General features: G+C 55.0%; 1 protein-coding gene and 1 pseudogene across 2 annotated transcripts; one reads left to right on the top strand and one right to left on the bottom strand.

Annotated features, from left to right (window-relative positions):
• Positions 1-545: 545 nt before the first annotated feature.
• On the bottom strand, positions 546-15,421 carry SLC66A3 (solute carrier family 66 member 3). 2 transcript variants are annotated; one of them, XM_038560785.1, is made up of 7 exons: positions 15,171-15,417; positions 9,736-9,818; positions 9,565-9,634; positions 7,631-7,688; positions 4,837-4,957; positions 2,861-2,902; positions 546-1,532 (listed from the first exon to the last, which is right to left on the bottom strand). In XM_038560785.1, the coding sequence occupies exons 1-7, from the start codon at positions 15,311-15,313 to the stop codon at positions 1,441-1,443; spliced, it is 609 nt and encodes a 202-aa protein (XP_038416713.1). In that variant the 5' UTR covers positions 15,314-15,417; the 3' UTR covers positions 546-1,440. The 2 variants fall into 2 exon arrangements, with proteins under 2 accessions (XP_038416713.1, XP_038416714.1); XM_038560786.1 differs by having other exon boundaries at positions 1,394-1,532; positions 7,631-7,692; positions 15,171-15,421.
• LOC102152271 lies at positions 15,312-22,214 on the top strand (annotated as a pseudogene).
• The last annotated feature ends 940 nt before the right edge of the window (positions 22,215-23,154 follow it).

Below are 23,154 nucleotides of genomic sequence, written 5' to 3'. Positions count from 1 at the left end.
CTCCTGATTTTGGCTCAGGTCATGATCTCAGGATCATGAGGTCAAGCCCCAAGTCGGATTTCACACTCAGCAGGGAAACTGCTGGAGATTTCTCTCCCTTCCCCTGTCCCTGTACCCCTTCACCTGCTTGCAAACTCCCTCTCAAAATGAATAAATCCTTGAAAAAATTAAATACTATGACTGTAGAAACTGCAGAATGAATGATTATTGGTATATACCATGTTTCTCTTCCTGCTGGTCCCATGCAATAGTTCTAAAATGTTGACCACAGTTTATATTCTTAAGCATTTTACATAACTTAAAAAACTAATCCCATTAAAACTGACAGTTTTTTTTTTTTTTAAGATTTTATTTATTCATGAAAGACACAGAGGAGAGAGAGGCGCAGAGACATAGGCAGAGGAAGAAGAAGACTCTATGCAGGGAGCCTGATGTGGTGGTACTCGATCCTGGGACCCCAGGATCACGCCCTGGGCTGAAGGCAGGCACTAAACCACTGAGCCACCCAGGGATCCCAAAACTGACAGTTTTAAGACTCAGCAGAGTTCAGAATATGAGAGTTTATTTTACATAGGAAGCTAAAACATTTTCTAATAAACATCGTTTATATATTCCATGTAATAGAATAATGCCATTCAATCATAAAGGAAGAGTTTAAATTTTAGGCTTTATAAAATTTTGTAGTAAAAAGCTGCATCCAATAATCTTAACATCATGTTTAGAATATGATATAATGAGCGTGAAATCCTTAAGAACTTGGCAGAACCCAGCAATACCCTTTCCTGCTTATGTTGTCAACGGACAAGGTGTGTTTTTGTTTTTTTTAAAGGTGTGACCCTTTAAAAAATGGCAGCACTATGCTTGAATCAGAAAGTTCATCGGGACTGCCTCGTAAGTAGAGACTGCAGCTCATAGCACGCTTCTTAAAGGCACTGGATGAGGTTAAAAAGACTAACTTTGGTATATGAACTCTGGCCAGCGTTTGCTTGCCTCATACCTTACTAGAGCCCAAGGAGGTACTATCTTGTGATACGATACGGAAAGGCCAGCCTGTTAAAGCTCTATTACAATTAAACAGTCCCAGGGAGGGAACATTAGTAATTTACTACAATTCCACTTCCGACTTTGAGAAAAATCTCACTCCATTCATAATCGCTTGTGCCGTGGAAAGGATTGTAAAAGCCCAAAACCAGAGACAGTTAATCCCGAGGGCCCAGCCAGCAGGGGTCTGAGCCCAGCCGCCGCCTCCTGAGGCGGAGGGAGGGGAGGGTAGCATTTCTAAACAGGTGTCCACGTGGCTTGTGTCTAAAATACCTTTGGCTTCAAAGTCTCTGAAACAATTAACTAAATTTATAGAAGACCTTGACTTAGCAGTGAGCTTATTTTCCCCTTTGGTTCAGTCATTAGGAATCCACTTTGTGCGTAGGAGCCGCGCATCGATCACTCAGCCTTTCCCACTGTCGTCCTGTAGCGAAGTACCGTGGCTGTTACCCACAGATTCAAAGCAAGCATGATCACAAATCGCATAAGAACTGAAATCAATCAAAAAGGAAACGTCTGTATGAACACGTACTGTTTTCATGTCCTAAAACAGAATTGCTTCCTTCCTTGCTCTCAGTGGAAACCCGGTTAGCCACACCCCAGCCTGCCCAACGAAACTTGGAACTCTGTTGAACAACTCTGGTTCTAAGTGTTTCTGGGCCGAAAACACTTTACCGTAAGTGACTCGATGAACACTCTCCTGAGGAGTAAGATTTATGAGATTTAATGTATCCTTGTGGTCGTAAAACATTTGTAAGATTCCAGCTAAACTGTCCTCGAAAGATTATCCCCAGATCACTTTCAGGAACAGCTGTCACTTGAAGTACAAAGCGAAGTATAACTAGAACATTCTAAGTCTTTCAAACTTCTAACATGTAGGCTTGTTTTGTTGGTTAATTGCAGCTGGACTCTTCCTCCCATAGGGAGAGTCCTTCAGGTCCCGTGGAGGAGACAGACCTGTCTTCCCCGTTCCCCACCTGACCCAAGTTTGTGCTGTGGCCAGAATACTTCCAATGCTTCTCTCAGAGCTGACGGAAGGTACCTAAGCCCAAGACGCGGCCTTGCAAAGGGACAAGCCTATGCACCTCACTGCTCTGTAGGCAATCATTTCTCAAATAACGGCTTATTTAAGGGGTCTACGTGCCAGGGACCTATATCTAGTCTTCACAGAATAGGTGACACCATTTGTTTTGATCATTTTCCAAGTGATACCCAACTTGGGAGTAGACAACAGCCTAAGGAATAACTAAATCCGTTTTGCATCGATCCAAGTATTTTCCTCCTCCCCCTTTAAAAAAAATCAACAAGGACGTGGGGGGTCATATGACTGTCCGCTCAGCGGACCCCATCCTCACACTCCTCCCAGAGCTCCCGTTCGCTCTGTGGCTGAGCCAGGTGTACCCCACTCGGGACCTTCACGGGGGCTGCTCCCTCTCCCCGTCTCTCACCACCCCCCCATCTCACTCTTCAAACCCGCTGCCCCAGGTCCCTCTGCTAGGTCAGATCCCCCCTGCCCCACCCAAGGTGCTTGTCCTGTCCTGCTCTTCCAAAACACATTTCCCAGCAGCCTTCCGTAGCTAGCTGTGTGGTGGCATCCCTGCCCCCTGCACCTGCTGCGGCGGCGACACCCTCTATCCCGGGCGCTGCAAGAACCAGGTGCTTAGTTCTGCGCGTGGGGGCGGATGCCCCGGGATCGAGCTCGCGGGCCTCCCTGTACAGCGGAGCAAGCTGATGTGTGGGACCGTGAGACCGTTTACACATGAAGGAGGCACCCGGGGGACAGAATTCCAGAAAGTGGGAAGGAACGTACTGTGCTTACCTGTTAGATCACTGGTGGTCATTAAGGTGGTGATTATTCTTGCTGTAAAAGAAAACAGCAGCATCAACTTGCTGCTCAAGGCATTTTGCTTGAGCTAACGTCTCTCCATTTTTAAATACAGGAATAATATACACTAACTGGTTTAAAAAGGCTCTGGGGGAGAGAATACTGAGTCAGTACTAGATTTTATAAAACTGCTCAACTCTGGCCACACGTCCTAGCCCAGTGGTTCTGAAGCTGCTCCTAAGAGCAGGAGCAGTGTCTTGAACGTAATTGGGGCTGCGCAGGGAAACCAGGGAGAAACTGAGCCCCACTCCTATCCTGTGGGCCAAGTCCCCCACCCCAAAAAGCAAATTTTGAAAATCCCATTTACCTATGGGGCTTCTGCCAAGGTTTAATTTAAAGAAAGGCTCCCATGAGCAAAAATCAATGTTTTTAAACAACTAAACGCTACCCCCTTCTTTTACAGGGGTGTTCTAGGTAAAGGAAACCCAGGCCCAGCAAAGGGCATGGCATGATCTTCCTCAGGGTCTAACTACAACTGTTCCATTCAATTCATTTTTCGGGGACAGCACTTGACCTTGGGAACACCAGGAAGCTGTAGTCACAGTGAAGGTGGACATACGAGGGAGACATGAGCTGGGAGTTCCAGAAAGCAACCTGCACCCCAAGGCCTGCCTTTCCTAACCCTCCGCCTCACACGTCCCGCATTTAGGACATTAGGTTTAAAACCAGTTCATTTCTTTCCATCAGGTTCTAACCCCCAGTTTGTCATCTACTCAATGTGTATAAGTACTTGTTAAGCACAGAGCGCCGAGCAAAACCGATGGAAGTGTATGTGGGCTCTGGAGATTTCCTACAAGAAAATCTAATATGCAGCATTTCAAGATAATACCTGAAGATAAAATTAGAGAGCTAATAAGTAATATATCTAATTAGCAATTCCAGAAACCATATCTCTATTTCAACATTTCCTAACACTTCAACACTTTAAAGCTAAAAATAAAACCCAAGAAGCCTTCATTTTAAATAACTTGGGACACAAAGGCCCCCTTCCATTAACCCCTGAGAGAGAAATTGGTCCTTTAGGACACAGAAGAAATATAAAGTAGAATTCAAATATCTAAAAGTAGTCAACCTAATTAATGTGATAGCTCTGAATTTTAAAAAATCATTCTAACCAAAAAAAAAATTTATTCTACCAAAAAGAGCATATATGTATTTTGGGTAGTTCCTGCAAGAATCCACACAAATCATGGAATTCTGAACTTGACCTCAAGAAATATGGCTCCAGAACGACCCCCCACCACCACACACACACACAAATTATATTCTTTCTCAAAAGTCAGTGTATGACTGTCATCTCTGGAATCTGTTACATCATAAAGATTCACATTTTTAAAACAAGTTAGTGGATTCAATATAATTTCCTGATGTTTTTCTTTTTTTTTTTTTTTAAAGATTTATTTATTTATTTATTTATTTATTTATTTATTTATTTATTTGAGACATAGAGAGAGAGAGAGAGAGAGAGAGAGAGGCAGAGACACAGGAGGAGGGAGAAGCAGGCTCCATGCCAGGAGCCCAACGCGGGACTCGATCCCGGGACTCCAGGATTGTGCCCTGGGCCAAAGGCAGGCGCCAAACCCCTGAGCCACCCAGGGATCCCCACCTCCTGATGTTTTTCAAAGAATAAGAGAGGACTGTTGATACTAGGCCAGATCTTTGGAGAAAGGTGTCCTTTCTACTTTTTTTTCTTTAGCACCCGGACTACGGATCTTGCAGAGGATAGAAAATAATCTGCGTGAGGTGAGAATTGTGAATATGCATCCGCTTGCAGGTTCTACGTGAATAGCTGCCTACAGAGGATTCAAGCTTGCGGGGCTACCTACGACAGGTGGCCGGGAAGGTAACGGTCTCCCCGGGGACTGCCCAATGCCCACAAATGCGCCCGTCGGCTGGCATCTTGCTCTTACCCGCACAGGTGTACGACGCGAGACTCCAGGTCAGGGCGCTCACGGCTCCCGAGTCCTGGGTCTTCCACAGGCACTGGAGCTGAGCGAACTTGCTGGCCGTGCTGATGAAAGTACTCAGATTCTGTTTACAGGAGAAAAAGCAGAATAAGAAAAGGGGGTAGAAGGTTTATTTGAGGAAATAATGATAGCTGAAAACTTCCCTGATCTGGGGAAGGAAACAGATATCCAAGTCCAGGAAGCACAGAGAATGCCATCAAAATCAACAAAACAGGTCAACACCAAGACATACTGTAGTAAAATTTGCAAATCCTAGTGATAAAGAAAAAAGTCCTAAAACCAGCAAGAAAAAAATCCTAAAACCAGCAAGACAAAAGAAGGCCCTAACTTACAAGGGAAGACCTAAAGCCAGCTGCAGATCTCTCCACGGAAACTTGGTAAGCCAGAAAGAGTAGCAAACAACGAGCAAGTACGTCAGGAGGCCCTCGCTGAAAAAAGCCAAAGCCCCGGAGACTGAGCGTGCCTCCGAAGCCGCAGTCGGGGCAAGCGGTGACCAAGCACAAAGCCCCAGCTGCCGCGACACGCTTGTTCACAGCCGGCCACTTCCCTGCTCCGAGGCAAGTGATGGGCCACAGCGGCCTCTCCAAGCACCTGCCAATGAAATCAGGCGACAGACGGACGGACGGACAGACGGGTACACGCGGTGTTTTAGAGCCTGGGGGAAACCCGGCTGCTTTGGACTGGCTCATGAACCCCAGCAGCAGCCGAGGCGCACCAGCTCGGAGTTTCTGGCCTTTCCAGGGAGTCCGCGGGGTGCCGCGCACCCTCTGCGGTGTCGCCCGGTGAGACACCCCGGCCCCGGCTTCACCCGCCTCCGCCTCAGCCCAGCGGGAGCAGCGGCCAAAGGGAGCAGCACGCTGGGAGCTGGGAGCGGCCCGAGCGCCCGGGGCCGAGGCGGGGCTGACCCGACCTGCCGCCGTGCTGCGGCTGCACACGGACTCCTGTCCGCGCCCCTGGCCTGCGCGGGACAGAGACAGGGAGCTGCGGGAGCGGGGTGCTGGGCGAGTGGGGTGCTGCGGGAGTGGGGTGCTGGGCGAGCGGGGTGCTGGGTGAGCGGGGTGCTGCAGGAGCAGGGTGCTGGGCGAGCAGGGTGCTGGGTGAGCGGGGTGCTGCAGGAGCAGGGTGCTGGGCGAGCAGGGTGCTGCGGGAGCAGGGTGCTGGGCGAGCGGGGTGCTGCGGGAGCAGGGTGCTGGGCGAGCGGGGTGCTGGGTGAGCGGGGTGCTGCGGGAGCAGGGTGCTGGGCGAGCAGGGTGCTGCGGAAGCAGGGTGCTGGGTGAGCGGGGTGCTGCGGAAGCAGGGTGCTGGGCGAGCGGGTGCTGCGGGAGCAGGGTGCTGGGCGAGCGGGGTGCTGCGGGAGCGGGGTGCTGGGCGAGCGGGGTGCTGCAGGAGCAGGTGGCCAGGAGCCCAGACTCCGTGTCGGCCCCGCGGCCAGAGAGGCTGCCCAGCTGTGCGCAGGGAGCTGGGTCCCCCCTGCCCTGCCACGGTGCTGGCACCCACCCGGTTCCTGATCAGTGACCACGTCCTCCAGTGCAAAGCAGCGTGGCCACGGTAAAGGCAGGGGAGCGAGGGGGCCACCTGGACCCGGTGACAGTGGACAGTGGAGAAGGGAAGGGCAGGGAGCCAGAGCTCGCATCCAAGGACAGGGCACCCCGAGGGCTGGGCACAGACGGCTCTGAGGACGGAGGCCAGGTGGGGAGACTGCCCTGAGCACAGGCCAGTGGGGGCCGGGGCGGAGGGGGGGATCGGCGGGCCGAGGGTCAGGTGGCAAGAAAGCCTAGTGGGGCCCTGGTGTCAGGGGCATGGCCAGCGCTGCACAGATACCCTCACAGGGTCTGCTGGGTACCCCACCGACACGTCTCCCAGGAGAAGACGCCATCGCTAGAATCATGAGGTAGTTCTCTTTGGGAGCATAACCAAGGCCTGGACAGATTTAGCAAATAAAAATACAGGACACCCAGGTAAATCTGAATTTCAAACCAACAACAAATAATTTTTAGCATGAGTATGTCCTGCGCTGTATTTGGGACATATTCATGTAAAATTCTTCCTTGTTAATAGGGCAGCCCTACCTGTTTGCTCTCCATACGTCACAAGAGAGAACATGGAGCCAAGCTCGCTTTCTGGCAAGGGTCACAGACAAGACGCTGGGGGTGGGGGTCGGGGTGGGGGTGAAGCTCATAAACATGGGCGTGACAGGCAGTGACTGGGGACCACCAAGACTTCTCCTTTTCCCCTTGGGTGGAGAAGTACACTCCAGTCACTCTGGAAAGAAGCCCTGGCCTCAGATGCTTCCTGACCCACCCTCTGAATTCTATTCTCAAACAATGGGATTTTTTTGCCCTTAACCAAGGAAGGAAAAGAGTACTGAGCTAACCCTTTTCCAAGGAGGGCAAAAAATAGCGGGGGGTGCGGGGGTGGGGGAAAGGTTAGAAAAATAATGAGTAAGTGGCCAATACGCAATCGTCAACCTGATAAGAGGCTCTTTAACTCATGTCCACTTCTTCATCCTACTACTGTTGGCAACCCCCCCAGCCTGGCTCTCTATGACTCCCCAAAAAGGAAGTCAACAGTGTTGCCAGACGGCTAAGTGAGAATAAGGTCTTTAAACATTTGGATGGGTCTGTGCTCTCATTCCGTGATGCTTTCGTACAGCTGCAACATCAGCAGGTTAAAGAGTGCGGGGCGGCGCCTGGAGGGACAGACCCCTGCCCACTCTCCTCAGGTGTGACTCACTCACCATGGCCAGGTCTATGATCCACTTCTGCAGGGAAAGGACGAACCACGAGGCCACACATATACCCAGCGCTAAGGGAGACAAGAGGCTCTGCAGGCAGCCCTGACCCCCCCCACCCCCCCCACCCCCCCCAGCCCGAGCCTTCCCACCAGGACCACGGAGCTTACCCACCACACAAGCCGACCTGGGAATGGGGCTACTAGAGCCTGTCTGATTTGGAAGAGACAAAAATGGCTCAAAAGAACAAGCAGATTATGGACGAGAACTGCCAAGAGCCCTGTCTGTGGACTGTTGCTGGGGTTCCACCCACCTCATCCCCGACCACGCAGACATCGCCAATGTCATGGCAAAAGTCAAGCATTTACATGAGAAGCTCAACATTATAGGGGAGGCACGTCCTGCAAAACTGGTGCCACGTGAAACTCTCTTCACTGATTTCCCCCTTCCCTGCTAACTCCAGCGTAAATCCGGTTGGTGTCAGCAATGCTGGGACATGGGAGACTGGAGAGATGACAGGGGATTTTTGTCAAGCTCAATGAGGCTATGAGCACAGAGAGTCCAGCTAGCCAAGCGCACACACGAGATAACGGCCAAGAGCCTCAGCTGTGGCCTTGGCAAGTCACCTGCCTTCTTTTGGCCTCGGTTTGCTTATCTGCAAAATGGCCTTAACATTCCTTGTCCCATCTACCTCGGCAATGCCCGGTGGCACACAACAGGGACCCAACAGGTTGCTGTGATTATGATCCATAACATTATTTGAATGAAGGGAGCCACAGCGCCCTGTGTGAAAAGTCGGTAGAACTCATTCCTAGCAACCTGGTCTACACCAGAACAGCAGCTGGAACGTAGGCAGATGAAATCTTGGTTTTAAAGCACTCTCTAATTCAATTTCTTAAACTAATTTGACCCAGTTTTATACTGTCCGTTCCAAACAGATACTTTACATAACATTTCACAAAACTTGACCAGGAGCAGCAGGTGTAGCCAACTCCCGAGTGCCTCAAGATGACCTTTTTATGGGGTTGCCTGATTCACCAAAAAAAAAAAACCAACAACAACAAAACAAAACAAAAAAATAGAAAACAGGACACCCAGTTAAATTTGAATTTCAGATTAATAAAAATATCTTTTAGTACGAGTATGTCCCACGGAGTATTTGGGACACACTTTTGTTAAGAAAAATTTCACTGTTAAAAATTCACTGTACCCTCCTCCCTCCTCCACCCTGAAGATGTACGAATAATCAGCTCAGGCCATTTCACAGATGTGGCAGGATTAAGTGGCTGCCACTCAAAAGGCTTTCGTGGCTTTTTCAGGAATGCGAATTCAACAAGAAGATAACCGAATTTTTAGAGAGGGCTGAAACGAAAGCCAGGCCCTTGTTCACAGAAGATGCTGCGTGAGTGGGCACACGTCTGTGTCACGGCCGGATCCCCACCAGGACCCTTCTGACGTCTTGGGCGTAGTTTTCACTTTGAACAAAGCCTTCGAGAACCCACGCTCGCACACAGACAGGCAGTAGCAAGCAGCCTACCGGGTGCCTTAGTGGCACCGTGCTAGTGACAGTCCCATTATTGGGACTTCAAGTACTCTGGGGATGTTTTTAGGGAAGAAGAAATGTCTCCCTTCCCCTAAAGGATAAATCTGGATGAGGTCGCCCTAGCAGGGTGCCTCCACCGCTCAGCACGCCAGCAGGGAGGTACTAGGTCTACAAGCCACTTGGCTGGCTGGAGCCCCGCTGACACCCTTGTCTTGGAAGGGAGGCCACAGGGAGGGACTGCCCTGGAGCACCTCTAGGTTGCAGAGGTATCTTCCCTCCCATGGAGTCCTGCATTTGGGATCTTTTTTAGGTTAACCCAAAGAACATCTATCTGGTAAGCAGCACACATTGCAAGTACCACCCCGGTCCCATCTGATCCCTGGATGCTGAAGGATACAGGGCGAGGTAGGGCGCTGCCCCTTTCACGTTCCCGTTGAAGTGGAAGACACAGAGCAGAAGGAGGACGTCTGAAAGAGAAAGGCTGGGGTGAGGCAGGACAGAGTGCGAGGGCTGCTGCCAGCCCGGCCCAGGGGGGACAGGGAACACGGGCATCCAGGGGCTCCGTTACCTTGTGCGATGAGAATGGGGTACTCCAGGTAGGTGAGCAGCGGGTACTCATAGTAGCACAGGTACCGGAGAAACACCAGGAAGCTGGGGAGAGAGAGGGCAAGCCTGAGCCCCACTGACCCGGCAGCCGGCAGGGGGCCCCGGCCAGTGCCCGGGAGCACCTGGGAGCACCCAGGAGCACTCCAGAGCACAGGCTGGCTTGCAAAATCCTGGAAGCAGCGGGCAGAGCCTGCAGATGCCAAGAGGGGAGATTTCAAACACGAAGGGTGGACTGGTGATTTCACAGGCCCAGTCCTGGCCGGAGCCGGGCATACTGCGCACAGTGTCAAGTCCCCCTTGCAGAGGGCAGGCTGCAGACCAGGCTGGAAGAGACGGGGCTTCTGGCCCCCCTCTGGCCTGTCTCCAAAGCTAGGGTGCTGGGCAGCCCCTCAGAAGGCCGCACACCAGAAGCCACACAGGCCAAGACAGACATCCGGGGGCGGGCGCTCATGAGGGGCCGGGTGGGGTGGGGTGCAGCCCGGAGCTGAGGAGTTCTGAAGACAACCAACCACCTGGGTGATCCCTGCGGCCTTCCAGAGTGCTGCCCAGTCAGGAAAGAGCAGCCATCAGTTCCTGAAGAAAATTCTAGCTCTGAAAGGCTGGGGACGTGGGGGAAAGGACCCCAGGACCCCACACGCTTCTCAGGAGAAAAGGCCTGAGCTTCCCATCTTTCCAGCTCGCTCCCCAGCCAGTCAGGTCCCCAAGAACCTAACCCCCCCAGGTCCCCTTGGAGTCACCTGTGCCATCACCCGGGTTGTCTCCCCAGGTAAACCAGAGCTGCCCTCCCTCATCATTTCCTCAGCCAGGAAGAGGGCTGGGGAGCCTGTGCCCCCCATCCTGTTTCCAACCTAGCAGACACTTCTTGGCTGAGCTGGTGGTGAGGTGGGAGGCTGGCGTCTCCCAGGGGGTGTGGGTCTGCCTAGGCCTGGGCCTCCCTAGTTGTCCTCTTCCCAGGGACCCCAAAGCCCTGCTGCCCTCTGGCTCTCTGGCTTTGCGGCTGGTCACCTCTGGGCTTCAGGGGCCAAGCAGGTGCTCCTCCTGGCCCCTGCCCCGCTGCATGGCCTCCCGTCCTGCCAGGCCTCCAGAACAGCACCCCTCTGTTCACCTCTGCAGGGCAGCTCAGGGGGCCAGGGAAGGAGGGGGCAGCTGTAGCCCACCCACCTCTGCAGAGGGGAACACAGCAAGCCTTGGAGCAGACCCGCTGAATGAATGACCAGCAGGGACACGAGCAGGCCCTGCAGTCTGGGCCGCCCGCACCCACATCATGGAGGGCACACCTCCCAAACGCCAAGAGGGGTTCAGCCAGTGACCTTCAGGAGAGGCATGAGACCCTGGGACGTCGGAGCCAAGACCACTGCCCGGGGTCATCCACACTGCCCTCCACATCTTACAGACCACCTCGGGAAACTGAGGCCCAGAAGCCAAAGTCATAGGACAACTCAGGGAAAAGACAAAGACCAGAGGCTAAATTTCCTGATTCCAGTGGGGTGCTTCCCACCCCCCCCACCCCCACCCAGCCTGGGGCATTCCCAGGGAGGCCCAGCTGCCAGGCTGCAATGCTCTCCCAGTGGGACCCAAACGTTCAAGGTCAACCGTCTATCACTTCTGTGGCCTGAGGGTCGTAAATGTCCTTTTATTTTTAATGTTGCTTTTAATTAAAAGCTATATGTTTTTATATGTTTTATGTTTTATATATGTGCCAACTATATGTTGGCAAATTTAATTTAAATAAAAAAGATATAAAAAATAAAGAAAAAAATTAAAAAAATAATTTAGATACAGGCTTCCGGTTATGGAATGAGTATGTCATGGGAATAAAAGGCACAACAGAGGGGGGAAAAACAGTTGAATGCTTGAATGCTCATTACAGTCACGCCCAGTGATGTCTGACCCGCAGCCCCACAAATCTGTTAAAATTCCTGGTCTACTCCATGGAGTGACTTGAGGTTCTCTCCTCCGCACATAACCTAGAGGTCTGAACAAAAACCACACACGTACCCACTCCTGAGGCAACAACTCAGGAGTCAGGAGCAGAACCGGGATTAGGACTGAAGGCTTTTCTAAGGGAATCTTACCCAGAGGCCGGGGCATCCAACAGCCTAGAAGGCAGCCTGCTGGGCCTGGGGGGAGGGGGAGCAGGGTCCCCCACAGGAGCTGCCCTGTCTGAAAGCCCAGCTGTGGAAGGTTCCAGGGCAGGAGGATGCCCGGAGGAGGGGTGGCGGAGGAGCTGAGTGAGGCACGGGTGCTCTGAGTGGGGGAAGAGCCCCGTCTCAAGAGGAAGTAGAGGCAGCCTCTGCAGGTGCCGCTAGGCTGGGAGGTGCCCAGCACAGCCTCCGCCAGCCCGGCCCCACTGCCTCCCTACCGGGAACCTCCCCGGGACACCGGGGACACCGGGACACCTGTGCCAGCAACTGTGAAACAGCAGCCTCCCGGCACGGAGCGCTTCCCACGGTCAGCCTGGGGTCCTATCTGGGCTCCCTCCCGCACCAGATGCTGTGGGACCCCAGCCAGTGCTTCCTGCCCCCGCCACCTGCCCCTCACCTGCCCCACCTGCCCAGCCTCCTCCTCAGAGTGGCCGGGCCTCTGCCCTGCGGTCGGCCCCTTGCTAAACGTGGAGCCTCCCGTCCAGTGCGGGGGGGGGGGGGGGGGGGGTAAGAACTGACACTCCGGGGCACGGCCACTGGGCTCCGGATCCCCGCATTGGGGATCTAACCTCTCCTGCCCCGGCTTCCCACCTGGGGAGCAGGGGTAACTGCATCCCTAGCTCTCGTGGGTGCCTTAAAAGTGTCACCTAGTCCGGCCCACAGGCTTCTCCCGGAGCCCCCTGCCTGGAGAGCCCTCTCCTCTTGTGGCCACCTCTTCTCCCTGAAGAGGGCAGGTGACTCCCTCCCCACCACCCCCTCCAGGGCAGACCACGGCCTCCCCCAGTCACCTGAATTAGGAAACTGCTCCAAACAGGCGATTATTTATTCTCTTCAGAGACCTGAGGGGCTCTGAAGGCGGATGTGCTTGCCCATGGCCTGGTCTGGGGTCCCTTGTCCTCCCCACGCGTGCATGAAACAAGGAAGGAATCAGGTGGATGCTTTTGTAAACTGAAGAAACTCTGAGTTCTTTTTTTCTTTTTTTATGGAAAGGAGAGAGCAAGAGCTGGAGGTGGGGCACAGGGAAGGAGAGAGTCTTAGGCAGGTTCCACGCCCAGTATGGAGCTCAACCCGGGGCTTGATCCCACGACCCTGAGATCATGACCTGAGCCGAAATCAAGAGTAGGACGCTCAACCGACTGAGCCACCCCGGCGCCCCTAAATTGTAAAAACACAGACACAAACTGGAAAAAAAAAAAAAAAAACCAGCATAATGAGCCCAGGTACCCAGCACCAGCTTCAACAAATAATACTTTGCTACGTTCACCTACGACCCCTCCCTTCTTTCTCTTTGCTGAAGGGTGCAAGGTGCATGCTTCAGGAGGCACTTCTAAAATAAAGGCATTTTCTTGCTGCTTCACACCAATCCACATTAAAAGTCATTTTCCAGTATCATTAAGATATGGCTTATGTCCCTATGAGCCCAATTCTATAAAAAATTGGTTTTTAGAATTTGCTCAGATCAGGATCCAAGGAGGGTACATGTCCTCTGAGGGGTTGTTATGGCTTCTACTTCCCAGGAGATGAAGGGTCCTTCTCTCCCCTCCCCCTCCTCCACGGGGACCCCTCAGGATTCTTTCTGGGGGGCTTCTGGAGGCCGCCCTGCCCCGAGTAGGCAGGCAGGCAGGGCTCACTGGGGACAGTCACTGGGAGGCACTGCCCCTAGCACCCGCTCCGAGCTGGCTCTCACCAGAGGAGGCTGGGGAAGGAAAGGGAGAGGAGGGCAGGGTGTGCCAACCCTTTCCCCCACCCACAATATGGGAGATGAGCCTAGAAAGCAGCCAAACCCAGTGAGCGTGGAGAAGGTGGGAGGGCAGGCATGGCAAGGGCGAGAGGCAGGGCCAGGTGACCCCTAGGGCCCTGCTGCTGCGGGGGAACTTGGGTGTGATGCTTCACCTTCTAGGCCCCAGGTTCCTACTGTCTACGGTGAACACGGTCTTCCTCCCGGGGGTGTCCTGAGGATTGAGTAAGACAATGCTCAGCGTCTGCACACAGACCCGGCTCTGGAAATGGAGCCACTAAGATACAGTGTGGCCGGAGGTGGACAGGAAACCCAGGGACCCAGCCCAGGGAGCCGAGATCACTTCCAGCTGGGCCGGGGGGCGCCCGGCCCCCGCCTCCACGAAGCCCCCCGCGCCGCCCCCTGCGCCCCGACCCCCCCACGCCGGCCCCTCCTGCCCCAAGGGCGGCTTCTGCCCACGGGCAGGGGCAGGGGCAGGAAGCGGCCGCCCGCAGCACCTGCGGCGCCAGGATGTGGGCAGGCTCCCCGCCCTCCGCGGGCATCGGGCGCTCCTCGGCTCCCCCCGCCCCCCGCCCCCCGCCAGCCCCGCCTCCCGAGCCTCAGGCGCCTCTTAGGGACTCAGGCCCCGTCCGGGCCGTCGGCGCCCCCTGGACCCCCTCAGCGCCCCAAGCCCCCCCCGACAGCCCGCGCGGTGAGGCCTCGCCCATCCCGCTGTCCAGCCGGGGGCCCCGTGTTGGGGGTCGCCCCGAGTCCGCCGGGGGCCCCACTCCCGCCAGTGGCCCAGCTCCAGACGGGCGCGCCCGGTTAGGACCCCACCTCTCCCACCCCCGAGGTCTCTCCCCCCTCCCCGCCCGGCTTCCAGGGCGCGCAGCCGCGGGGGGAGAGCGGGGGCGGCTCGCCGGGGGCTCCGGGTCCCCGCTGCCCGCCCCCCCCAGTCGTCCCAACCGAGTTCTGCGACTCCGCTCCTCGCGTTCACATCGCGAAACCTGGTCGGGGCACCCACTCCGATTCCTCACGGACGAGCCGCCCCGGCTCCTCTCTGGCTGGCCGCGGCCGACCAAGTCCTCTCCTCCCCCCCTCCCCCCTCCTCCCCCCCCCCCCCCCCCCTCCTCCCCCTCCAGGGAGCCCTCCGTCCTCGGGGTCCCCCTCCCCCCACGGGTAACTTTTAAAAGCCAGAGGACCCTTAGAATTTCTAGCCCCACCCCTCATTTTGCGCGCGAGGAAGCCGAGACCCGAGAGAAGGGGTGGCGGCGGGGCGCTCCGGGACGACGTGGGTCACAGGCCCCCGGGTGCAAACGGCCCCGCCCGCGGCCGCCCGGTTGGGCTGCGGGTGCCGGGCGGGGTGGCGGTACCCCGGGCGTCGGTTTCCGCACCTGTAAAATGGGCGTGCGCCGTCCGCGCGGGGAGCAGCGACTCGCCAGGGGAGGTGAGCGCCCCGGACGGTGCCTCCCGCGGCCGGGCTCCCGGCACCCCCGGGCCGCAGAGAGCAGGGGGAGGGCAGCCGCCGGGCCTTACCCCGCCAGCTCCAGAAGTAAACTCGGGAGGCTGATGCCCCGCGAGCTGCGCGCCGCCAGCACCGCGGAGATCTGCGGCAGCTTGAGCGCGGCGCACACGCCCAGCGTGCTCCAGTTGCAGAACAGCAGCAGCGCCTCCCGCATGGCGCCCGCGGGGCTGGGGGCTCCGGGACTCGGCGGGGGCGCCGCGGCCAGCGGGAAGGAAACCGCTCTGCGCCGGGCCGCCGGGGGCGCCGAGTCCTTCCGCCTTCCCCGGCGCCCCCGCCCACGGCCCGAGCCGGGGTCCGCCCAGTAGGGGACCGCGCCCCGCCGGGATCTCCGCCCCCGCCCCGCCCCGCCCCGCCCCGCCCCGCCGGCGCCCCGACCCCTCCCCGGCTCCTCCCGAGTCCGCGGGTCCCGGGTGCGCTCCTCCGCCCGCAGCTCCGCTCCCCGCCCCACGCCCCCCGCCCCGCGCGGGTCCGCGCCCCGCCACCCCCCACGCCGCGGTCCGCCCGCCCCTCCCGGGCCCCGCCCCTCCCGGGCCCCGCCCCTCCCGGGCCCCGCCCCTCCCGGGCCCCGCCCCTCCCGGGCCCCGCCCCTCCCGGGCCCCGCCCCTCCTGGGCCCCGCCCCCTGCCTCGCTGCGCCTGCCCCGGGGCTGCAGCTCCGCCGGGCGGTGCGCGGGCCGTGCCCAGCTCGCGGGGTGCCGAGCAGCCGGGAGACCCCAGACAGTTCCGCCCTCCCGGGGGCTGCGTGGGTCCGGGCTGAATCCCGGGAGGGCACGCGCGCACCCCTTCGCGGGGGCGTGCACCGTTCTGTGGGGATTTTTCACGTCCCAAGTGCTTTTCTTTCTTTGTTTTCCTCACTAAGCATCGCAGAGATGGAAGCTTGCAACGACCTTAGCGACCCAACTTGGCCGACGTGCGTCCTCCTCGCTTTACCTGGGGACACAGGCTTTGCCCGTCCGTGGGGGCCAGACCTCCGGGTGGTCTCATTTCCTGCCGTCTCCTGCCGCTGGGGGGGGCGGGGGGCGCCTCCCGGGCCGGGCTTAGCCCCGAACCCCCGCAAGTCTGGCACTTGAGCATTTCAGAGGGAACGCTTTTCTTAAGGAGGTGGATTCTATGATACAAAGAAGGTAAGATGGACGCGGGCACAAAATGAAGGGATGGAGTGTATTCTCCAAGCCCTCGGGATCGCAGGGGCAGTCCAGGTTCTGAAGCAGGAAAGAAAAAAAATCACCAAAACTCGGTGCTAGAATCCACGGTGGCTGGTCTTGTACTGTGAACCTCGGCCAGGCTCCCAGGCGTTCCTTCTGCCGACCCCACGCTCCTCCGTGCGCCTCCAGCCCTCACCTGGCCATCAAAACCCTTCCCCTGGAAAAACAAAACAAAACAAAACAAACAAACAAAAAAAACCAAACCCCAGAAGTATTGAGTCCTTCCAAAATTAAAGGGAAACAGGATGTTCAGAAGGAAACTTTTAAGAGGAAAATTGTGTGTTTCATCCTTATCTTCTAGAGATCCTGAAATACTTCCAGATGAAATAATAATATGTCTGGAACTTGCTTCAAATAATGGGTGCTTGGGTGGAAGGAAGGGTGGGGATGTAGACGAGATTAGATGTGAGTTAATGGTTTTGGGCCTTGGTTATGGGCATATAGGAGATTACCGTTCTACAATAAAAGTTTAAAAACCAAAGAGAAGACAGGCATGAAGTGCTGTTACCCTCATTTTTAAGGGGAGGAGTCTGTGCTGCAGAAGGTGGGGCAGCTTCCTCCTCACCCACAACCAGCACCAGCTGGAGCCCAACTCTGTTCTCCCAGGACGCTCCGCCGGAGGCTGCTGGAAGCAGGGCCACAGGGGTGGCTCCGTGGCTCCAGCTCCCCCGGAGGCAAGGTTGGCTCTCACGCGTTGGCATCGCCAGCCAGGTGTCCTTGCGATGCCCTGACCGAGCCCTGCCCAGACTGTTACTGAGGGCTCAGGCGTCCCTGGGAACCAGCCATTTGCCCACGGAGCCTTACATCCTTTTAATAAATAGAGCATGGTGTTCAGAAACAAAGACCTGGGAGGACATGTGCCTAGTACTTTTGAGGTGTCGGTTGCACCTGCCCTCTTAGGAGACAGAGCTGGGGTGTGTGTGTGTGTGTGTGTGTGTGTGTGTGTGTGTTGTATTAGTCTGCTTGGGCTGCTTTAACAAAATACCACACTCTGGGTGGCATAAACAACACAAATTTATTTTCCCATAGTTCTGGAAGCTGGAGATGGAAGGTGCTGGCAACGTTGGTTCCTGGTGAGACCCCTCTCCCGGCTGTCTTCTTCCTCTGTCCTCTCTCGGCCTTTTCTTTGTGTGTGCACATCCCTGGTATCTTTCTTCTTATAAGGGCACCAGTCCTATAGGGCTAGGCCTCCACCCTCATGACCCCAATTACCTCTTCAAAAGTCCTATCTCCAAATACAGTCACACTGAGGATTAGTGCTTCCACGTGTGAATTTAGGGGTGGGGGACATAATTTAGTCCAAAATATATATATTCTTAATTCTCTGTATATATCCAAATACATGATATATATGATATATGTCACACATACGCATGCTTCCTTCTAACAGAACCCCCGGATTTGGAGGCACACCAGCTTGAGAAGCACTGGCTCCAGGACCTACAGAGGTTGACTGCACTCCCTGTGGGACACCTTCATAAATACTGATTCTCTTGGCCAAACTTCTGCTACGCACATAATGGACCGCAGTCAGGTTAAAATGCCATTCCCTGACATCGATTTAAAATGTGGCTAATCTGTTCTTTGCCACATCTGCTGCGAGAACAAAGACCATTCTCAGCAATCAGGCTTTGGACGGTCAAAGAAATGTCGACCCTGCTCTGCAGGGACGCGCTGCTAACGTGAAGGGCCCCACAGGAACCCTGCCAAAGGACTTCAATCACATCAGCATAGAACTCGGTCTCCTTGGAAAGGAGAAGAAGAGGCTCCGAGTTGACAAATGGTAGGAACCAGAAGAGAACTGGCTACTGTCTGCACCAACTGTAGTCGTGTGCAGAAGGTGATCGAGGGTGTTACTCTGGGCTTCCGGTACAAGATGAGGTGACTGAGGAAGTGTATGCTCACTTCCCCATTAACGTTGTTATCTAGGAGAAGGGTTCTCTTCTCGAAATCCGAAATTTCTCGGGTGAAAAAATACATCTGCAGGGCTTGGATGAGGCCAGGTGTTGCTTGTTCTGAATCTCAAGCCCAGAAAGAGGAGTTAATTCTTGAAGGAAATGACCTTGAACTTGTATCAAATTCAACTGCTTTGATTCAGCAAGCTACAACTGTTAAAAACACGGCTATCAGAAAATCCGCGGTGCTATGTATGTTTCTGAAAAAGGAACGGTTCAGCAGGCTGATGGGTAAGATCTAAGCTGTCCAGCTACAGAAGCAGCAGGATGCCAGATGATTTTTTTTTAGACTTATTTGTGAGAGTTTAAAGATGCAATAATAGCTGTATTGACTCGGGGGATTTTTCTTTAAAAAAAAATGCAGCTAATCTTCAAAATGGCAAGTGCAGGATGGTCTTCTTTACTGTTAGCTGCACTGAGGACCCTGTTGCATCGTCTTACAAAAACCAGGTGGCTTCAACAGCAGACCAACCTCACTACCACCACAGACTTTGGAACAAAAAGCTCAATATAACTTTCCTTTGGGTCACAGAATTGCATGCTTGTGTGGTTGCTCACTATGGAAAATTCAAAATGAGTCTGGGCGAGCCTCCTAGCCAGGGTCCCAGGAGACGACAGAATGTTCTGGAACTTTGAGGGGATCTGGAAGTTCTCTGCCAAGAAGAGTGTGACGGTGAAGGTCTAGGGACAGACCACACAATCCTCTTTAGTTAGCTTAGTTATGATCACCCGGTGTTGAGCAGCTTAAGGACAAGGAAGCAGGTAGTAGGAAGAGTCTCTAAGGAGCAGAAGGGTCCCTGAAGAATCGCCCTGGGAGGGGAGCTGCTGTGCCGTGTCCACCACCGCAGGAAGCTGCCACCACAGCTGCCCGGTGCTCTTGAAGCTGGAGCCTGCCGCAAGCCATCAAGGCCCAGCTGTCCCAGAAGGACCGCATTCCTGTCTCTCTGTCCTTCTGGAAGGGTCCTGCCTTCTGAAGGGTGGCGCCTTCTGCCTTCTGAGCCTCCTGGGGGTGCTCCTGCTTGGTAGGAACTAGGTCACATGAGAAGCCCAACTGCCAGGGCATCTGCTACAGCCAGCCTCATTGTTGGTCCGCTGTCACAGCCAGTGACTTCACATGACCGTGTCCTCAGAGCACGGCACAATGACTGCAGGGCAAAGCCACCCCAGGGTCTGGGGTGCTTTGGACCGAAGCAGCTCCTAGCTGGTTTCACCTCTTATCCCAGAGTGCTCTGAGGGCTCTGTCACTCAGACTAGGCTCCCGTGCTCGAGGGGCCGGGGAAGGAGATGGGGGAGCTGGAGAGGCCCCGGGCCCCGGGCATGGGGAAGAGAGTATCTGATTGCAGGGCCAGGGGCCGGGCCGGCTCTGAGGACCGAAGCTGCAGGAAGTCTGGCAGAGACAGCCACCCCGGCTGTGTCAGTGACAATCTCAGGGCAAAGAGCACCCCCTGACCTCCGTGCCCTGTCCCCCTGCCTCTTCCAAAATGCCATGCTGCTCTGAACACAAGGACTCCGCTGGACTTGGCCATGGACCTGCAGTTTTGAGTCCTGGGTCCTGTCCTTGAGCGGCTGAGGATGGAGAGGGAAGAAGGCACGAGCGTGCTGGGCATCAGGCAGGGAGCAGGACGCCCTGAGAGAGAAGGGGGCGGGGAGGTGGCCCGCGGGAGCACCCAGGGGGAGCACTTATGCTTTCCCTGGATTTGGGATCGAGTCTCAGGTATGTCAAGACGTCATTTCAGTTTCTATCTGAAAAAGGATCTGAAAAGGGATCTACGCGGTTGACTGAGTGTTCCCCCTCCCCCCCCCCATGGTTTTAGTAAACTCTGCTAGTTCTCAGATAACACCATTTGGGCGCAGGCTGTTCTTGCTTTCACACGAGCAGTAGGAATCACGCTGGCCTCGGCCCTGGTCAGATTGCTCATCAGCAGTCACTGCTCGTAGGAGGTAAAATAAGGAAGTAAAGAGCTTTCTTACAAACATCAAAGGCTTATCAACAGCAGACTGACAATGGTAGAAGCATCTAGAAGTGGAGTGCCTGCTGCGTGGCAGGTGTTTCGTTTTCATTGTGGTGTCCCACTTATCTGCTGAAGCAGGAAGGCCTTTCCCATTCTGTGGTGGTCCACGTTGGAAGTCGCTGGCCCCACTGAGGGGCTGTAGCTCCCTCTTCTCCCTCCCATCGGCTCGCCCTCCCTTCCTCCGGGGTCCCCAGGAACAGCTAGAGGAGAGAGTGGCTCCAGCCTGGGGCCCAGCCTGCCCCCACTCTCCTGGCAGTGCTCCCTGCCTGAGGGACCCCTGTAAGACAGAGCTGTCCTTCTGTGGTGTGGGACAAACAATCTCCAGGCCGAGGACAGAAGCCGCCTGGTCTGGGAGTGAGCCAGCTGAGGCAGGGTTGTGGGAAGAGGATTTCTAAGCCTCTCCCATGCTGCTTTGCATGCAGCCTCTGATGTGGCTAATGTGGGTGTGGGGCTCAGGTGCCTTGCAAACTTCTGCTGTCTTCCCAGCGTGAGATGAGCAAGCCCTTCACTTGCCTAGGCCTCAGTTTCTTCATTTTAAAATGAGGGGAGTCATACCCACCTCATAAATGTACTGAGAGGTACACAGTAGCGTCTAATATATGGTAGTTCCTGACTGAGTGCAAATGAGCAGAGTGTTTTAGGGGTTTGTGGCCACCGGCCTTGCTCCTGAAACTGTGAGGAGCCAGTTGCCCAAGGAGGAGTCAAGGATAGGCTCTGCGGGAGGTGGGGAGTCCCAGCCCCCCTGTTCCAGCCGGGACACGCCCTAGGATGTTGGCCCATCCGACTGGCTGGCCGAGCTTTGGGGCTCCCCTGTATCCTCAGGAGGGTGGGGAGTTGCCGGGATGGGGGTTCTGCGGTGCCCACCCTCTGGGATATCTCTCCGGCCCCTAACACGTGTCCCCATCCGGAGGAACTCTGCTTCTTCTCCATCTACACAGTTACCTGGGTGACAGCCTGTCACAGGAGCCTGACCCCACCGGAGCTGGCCACGTAACATCTCCCTGGGGAATGTGGGGTCGAGCGCTGACCCGTTCTGTCAGCACCCGGGCTCTTCGGTAGGACAGCCGTCAACTCCGGAGGGCCACGGGTTATGGCCAGTCCCCTGGTCACCATTTTTGTCGGTTTGCTGGTTTGTTTTTTTAAGGCTCCCAAACCTACAGAAAGGTTGCAAGACTTCACTCAACAGGCATATGCTCTTCACCGAAGTTTATCAGTTGTTGACATTTTTATCCACATTTGCTTGGTTTCTATTTATATAGAGCACACATTTTGTGGTTGCCAAACCATTTGCAGGTGACTTTCAGACCTCGTGACACTTTACCCCACATACACCTCTTAGGAACAGGGACATGGTCCTGCGTAACCTTGATAGAATGATTGTGCTGTGCGAATCTAACATCGGTACGATGCTCGGCCTACTATTTAGTGCCTATCCTCTGATATGCAGTCTGCAAAGTGTCCTCTAGAGCTGCTTTTGCTTTGTCGTGAGAGATGGTCCCGACGACGCTCTGCGCTGCCTTTAACGTATGTCGCGTCCTCAGCCGTCCCGTGTCCCTTATGACATTGACGGTTGAAGAGTCAAGGCCGGCCGTTTGGCAGAATGGACCTCAGCTGGGGTGTGCCCGGTGTGTCTTCACGATGTGGCTCAGGTTACGGGGAGCGGGGAGGGGGTGCTCCGTGTGTGGGTGCTCCTCCCCAGCGGGTCACCTCAGGAGGCACCTGCTGTCCGCTGTCCTCTGGTTGGGGAGGTTAAATTTAATAATGTGGTTAATGGGAATCTCCCAGACTTCACCGTTTATCCCTTCCTAAGAATCTTTCACATAATTCTTTCAACGTCTTTTACTGATTCTTACCTAAATTAGATAAAATGGCGATTTTCTGTTTTCATCATTTATTCTACGTTCTTCGGTAGAGAGGAGCTTTTCTTCCTGTACTTAAAAAACTTAAAACTTATTGATATGAACTCATGGCTTCATTATTATTATTGTTATTATTATTCTTTGATGGGATTTGTGGGGGCTTTGCTTAGAAGCTGTACGGGCTGGGTTGCCGGGTGAAGTCAGGTAAGGACATCACTCTGATGCTCACCTTGTCCCAAATTTGGCCTGTGGGAGCCCCTTCAGACGGGCTCTTACATCCATCCCTTTGAGGCTCCTCATCCCGTTTTGAACACTTCCTCACTTTCTGCCACAGGAGGAGGCTCCAGGCTCACTTTGTACGTTCCCTGGACAGTGGGTTGTTGTTGTTGTTTTAATGGGAGCAGAGACGCTGGCTCTGCCACAGAGAGGAGAAAGAGGCAGAGGTGCTCAGAGAAGCAGTTAAAAAGGCGAAGAAGGAATCCCTGAGTCTCAGTGTGGCTCATTAGCCCCTGATTCTAGTTCTCCCTGGCCTCGGGCAGGGAGATGTCTCAGTTCCTCATTTCTTTCTTTCTTTTTTTTTTTTTTAAGATTTTATTTATTTATTCATGATAGACATAGAGAAAGAGAGAGAGGCAGAGACACAGGCAGAGGGAGAAGCAGGCTCCACGCAGGGAGCCCGACGCGGGACTCGATCTCGGGACTCCAGGATCATGCCCTGGGCTGAAGGCAGGCGCTAAACCACTGAGCCACCCAGGGATCCCCCAGCTCCTCGTTTCTTTCTTTCTTTTTTTTTTTTTTTTCAGCTCCTCGTTTCTAACGGCCCTCTTGCCTTTGCTGTGCCGACACGCAGGCTTGATGGAGAAGCCACTTCTCCTCCTGGCCCAGCCAGCCTCCTTTGTTCTGCTCCAAGCGAGACACTGAGGCAGACCGGCGTGCTGGTATGAGGAGGGGGCCCCGCGATGATGC

This window comes from Canis lupus, chromosome 17, assembly GCF_011100685.1.
Source record: "Canis lupus familiaris isolate Mischka breed German Shepherd chromosome 17, alternate assembly UU_Cfam_GSD_1.0, whole genome shotgun sequence".
Taxonomy (NCBI): Eukaryota; Metazoa; Chordata; class Mammalia; order Carnivora; family Canidae; genus Canis; species Canis lupus.
This window is presented reverse-complemented; position numbering and strand designations above follow the sequence as displayed.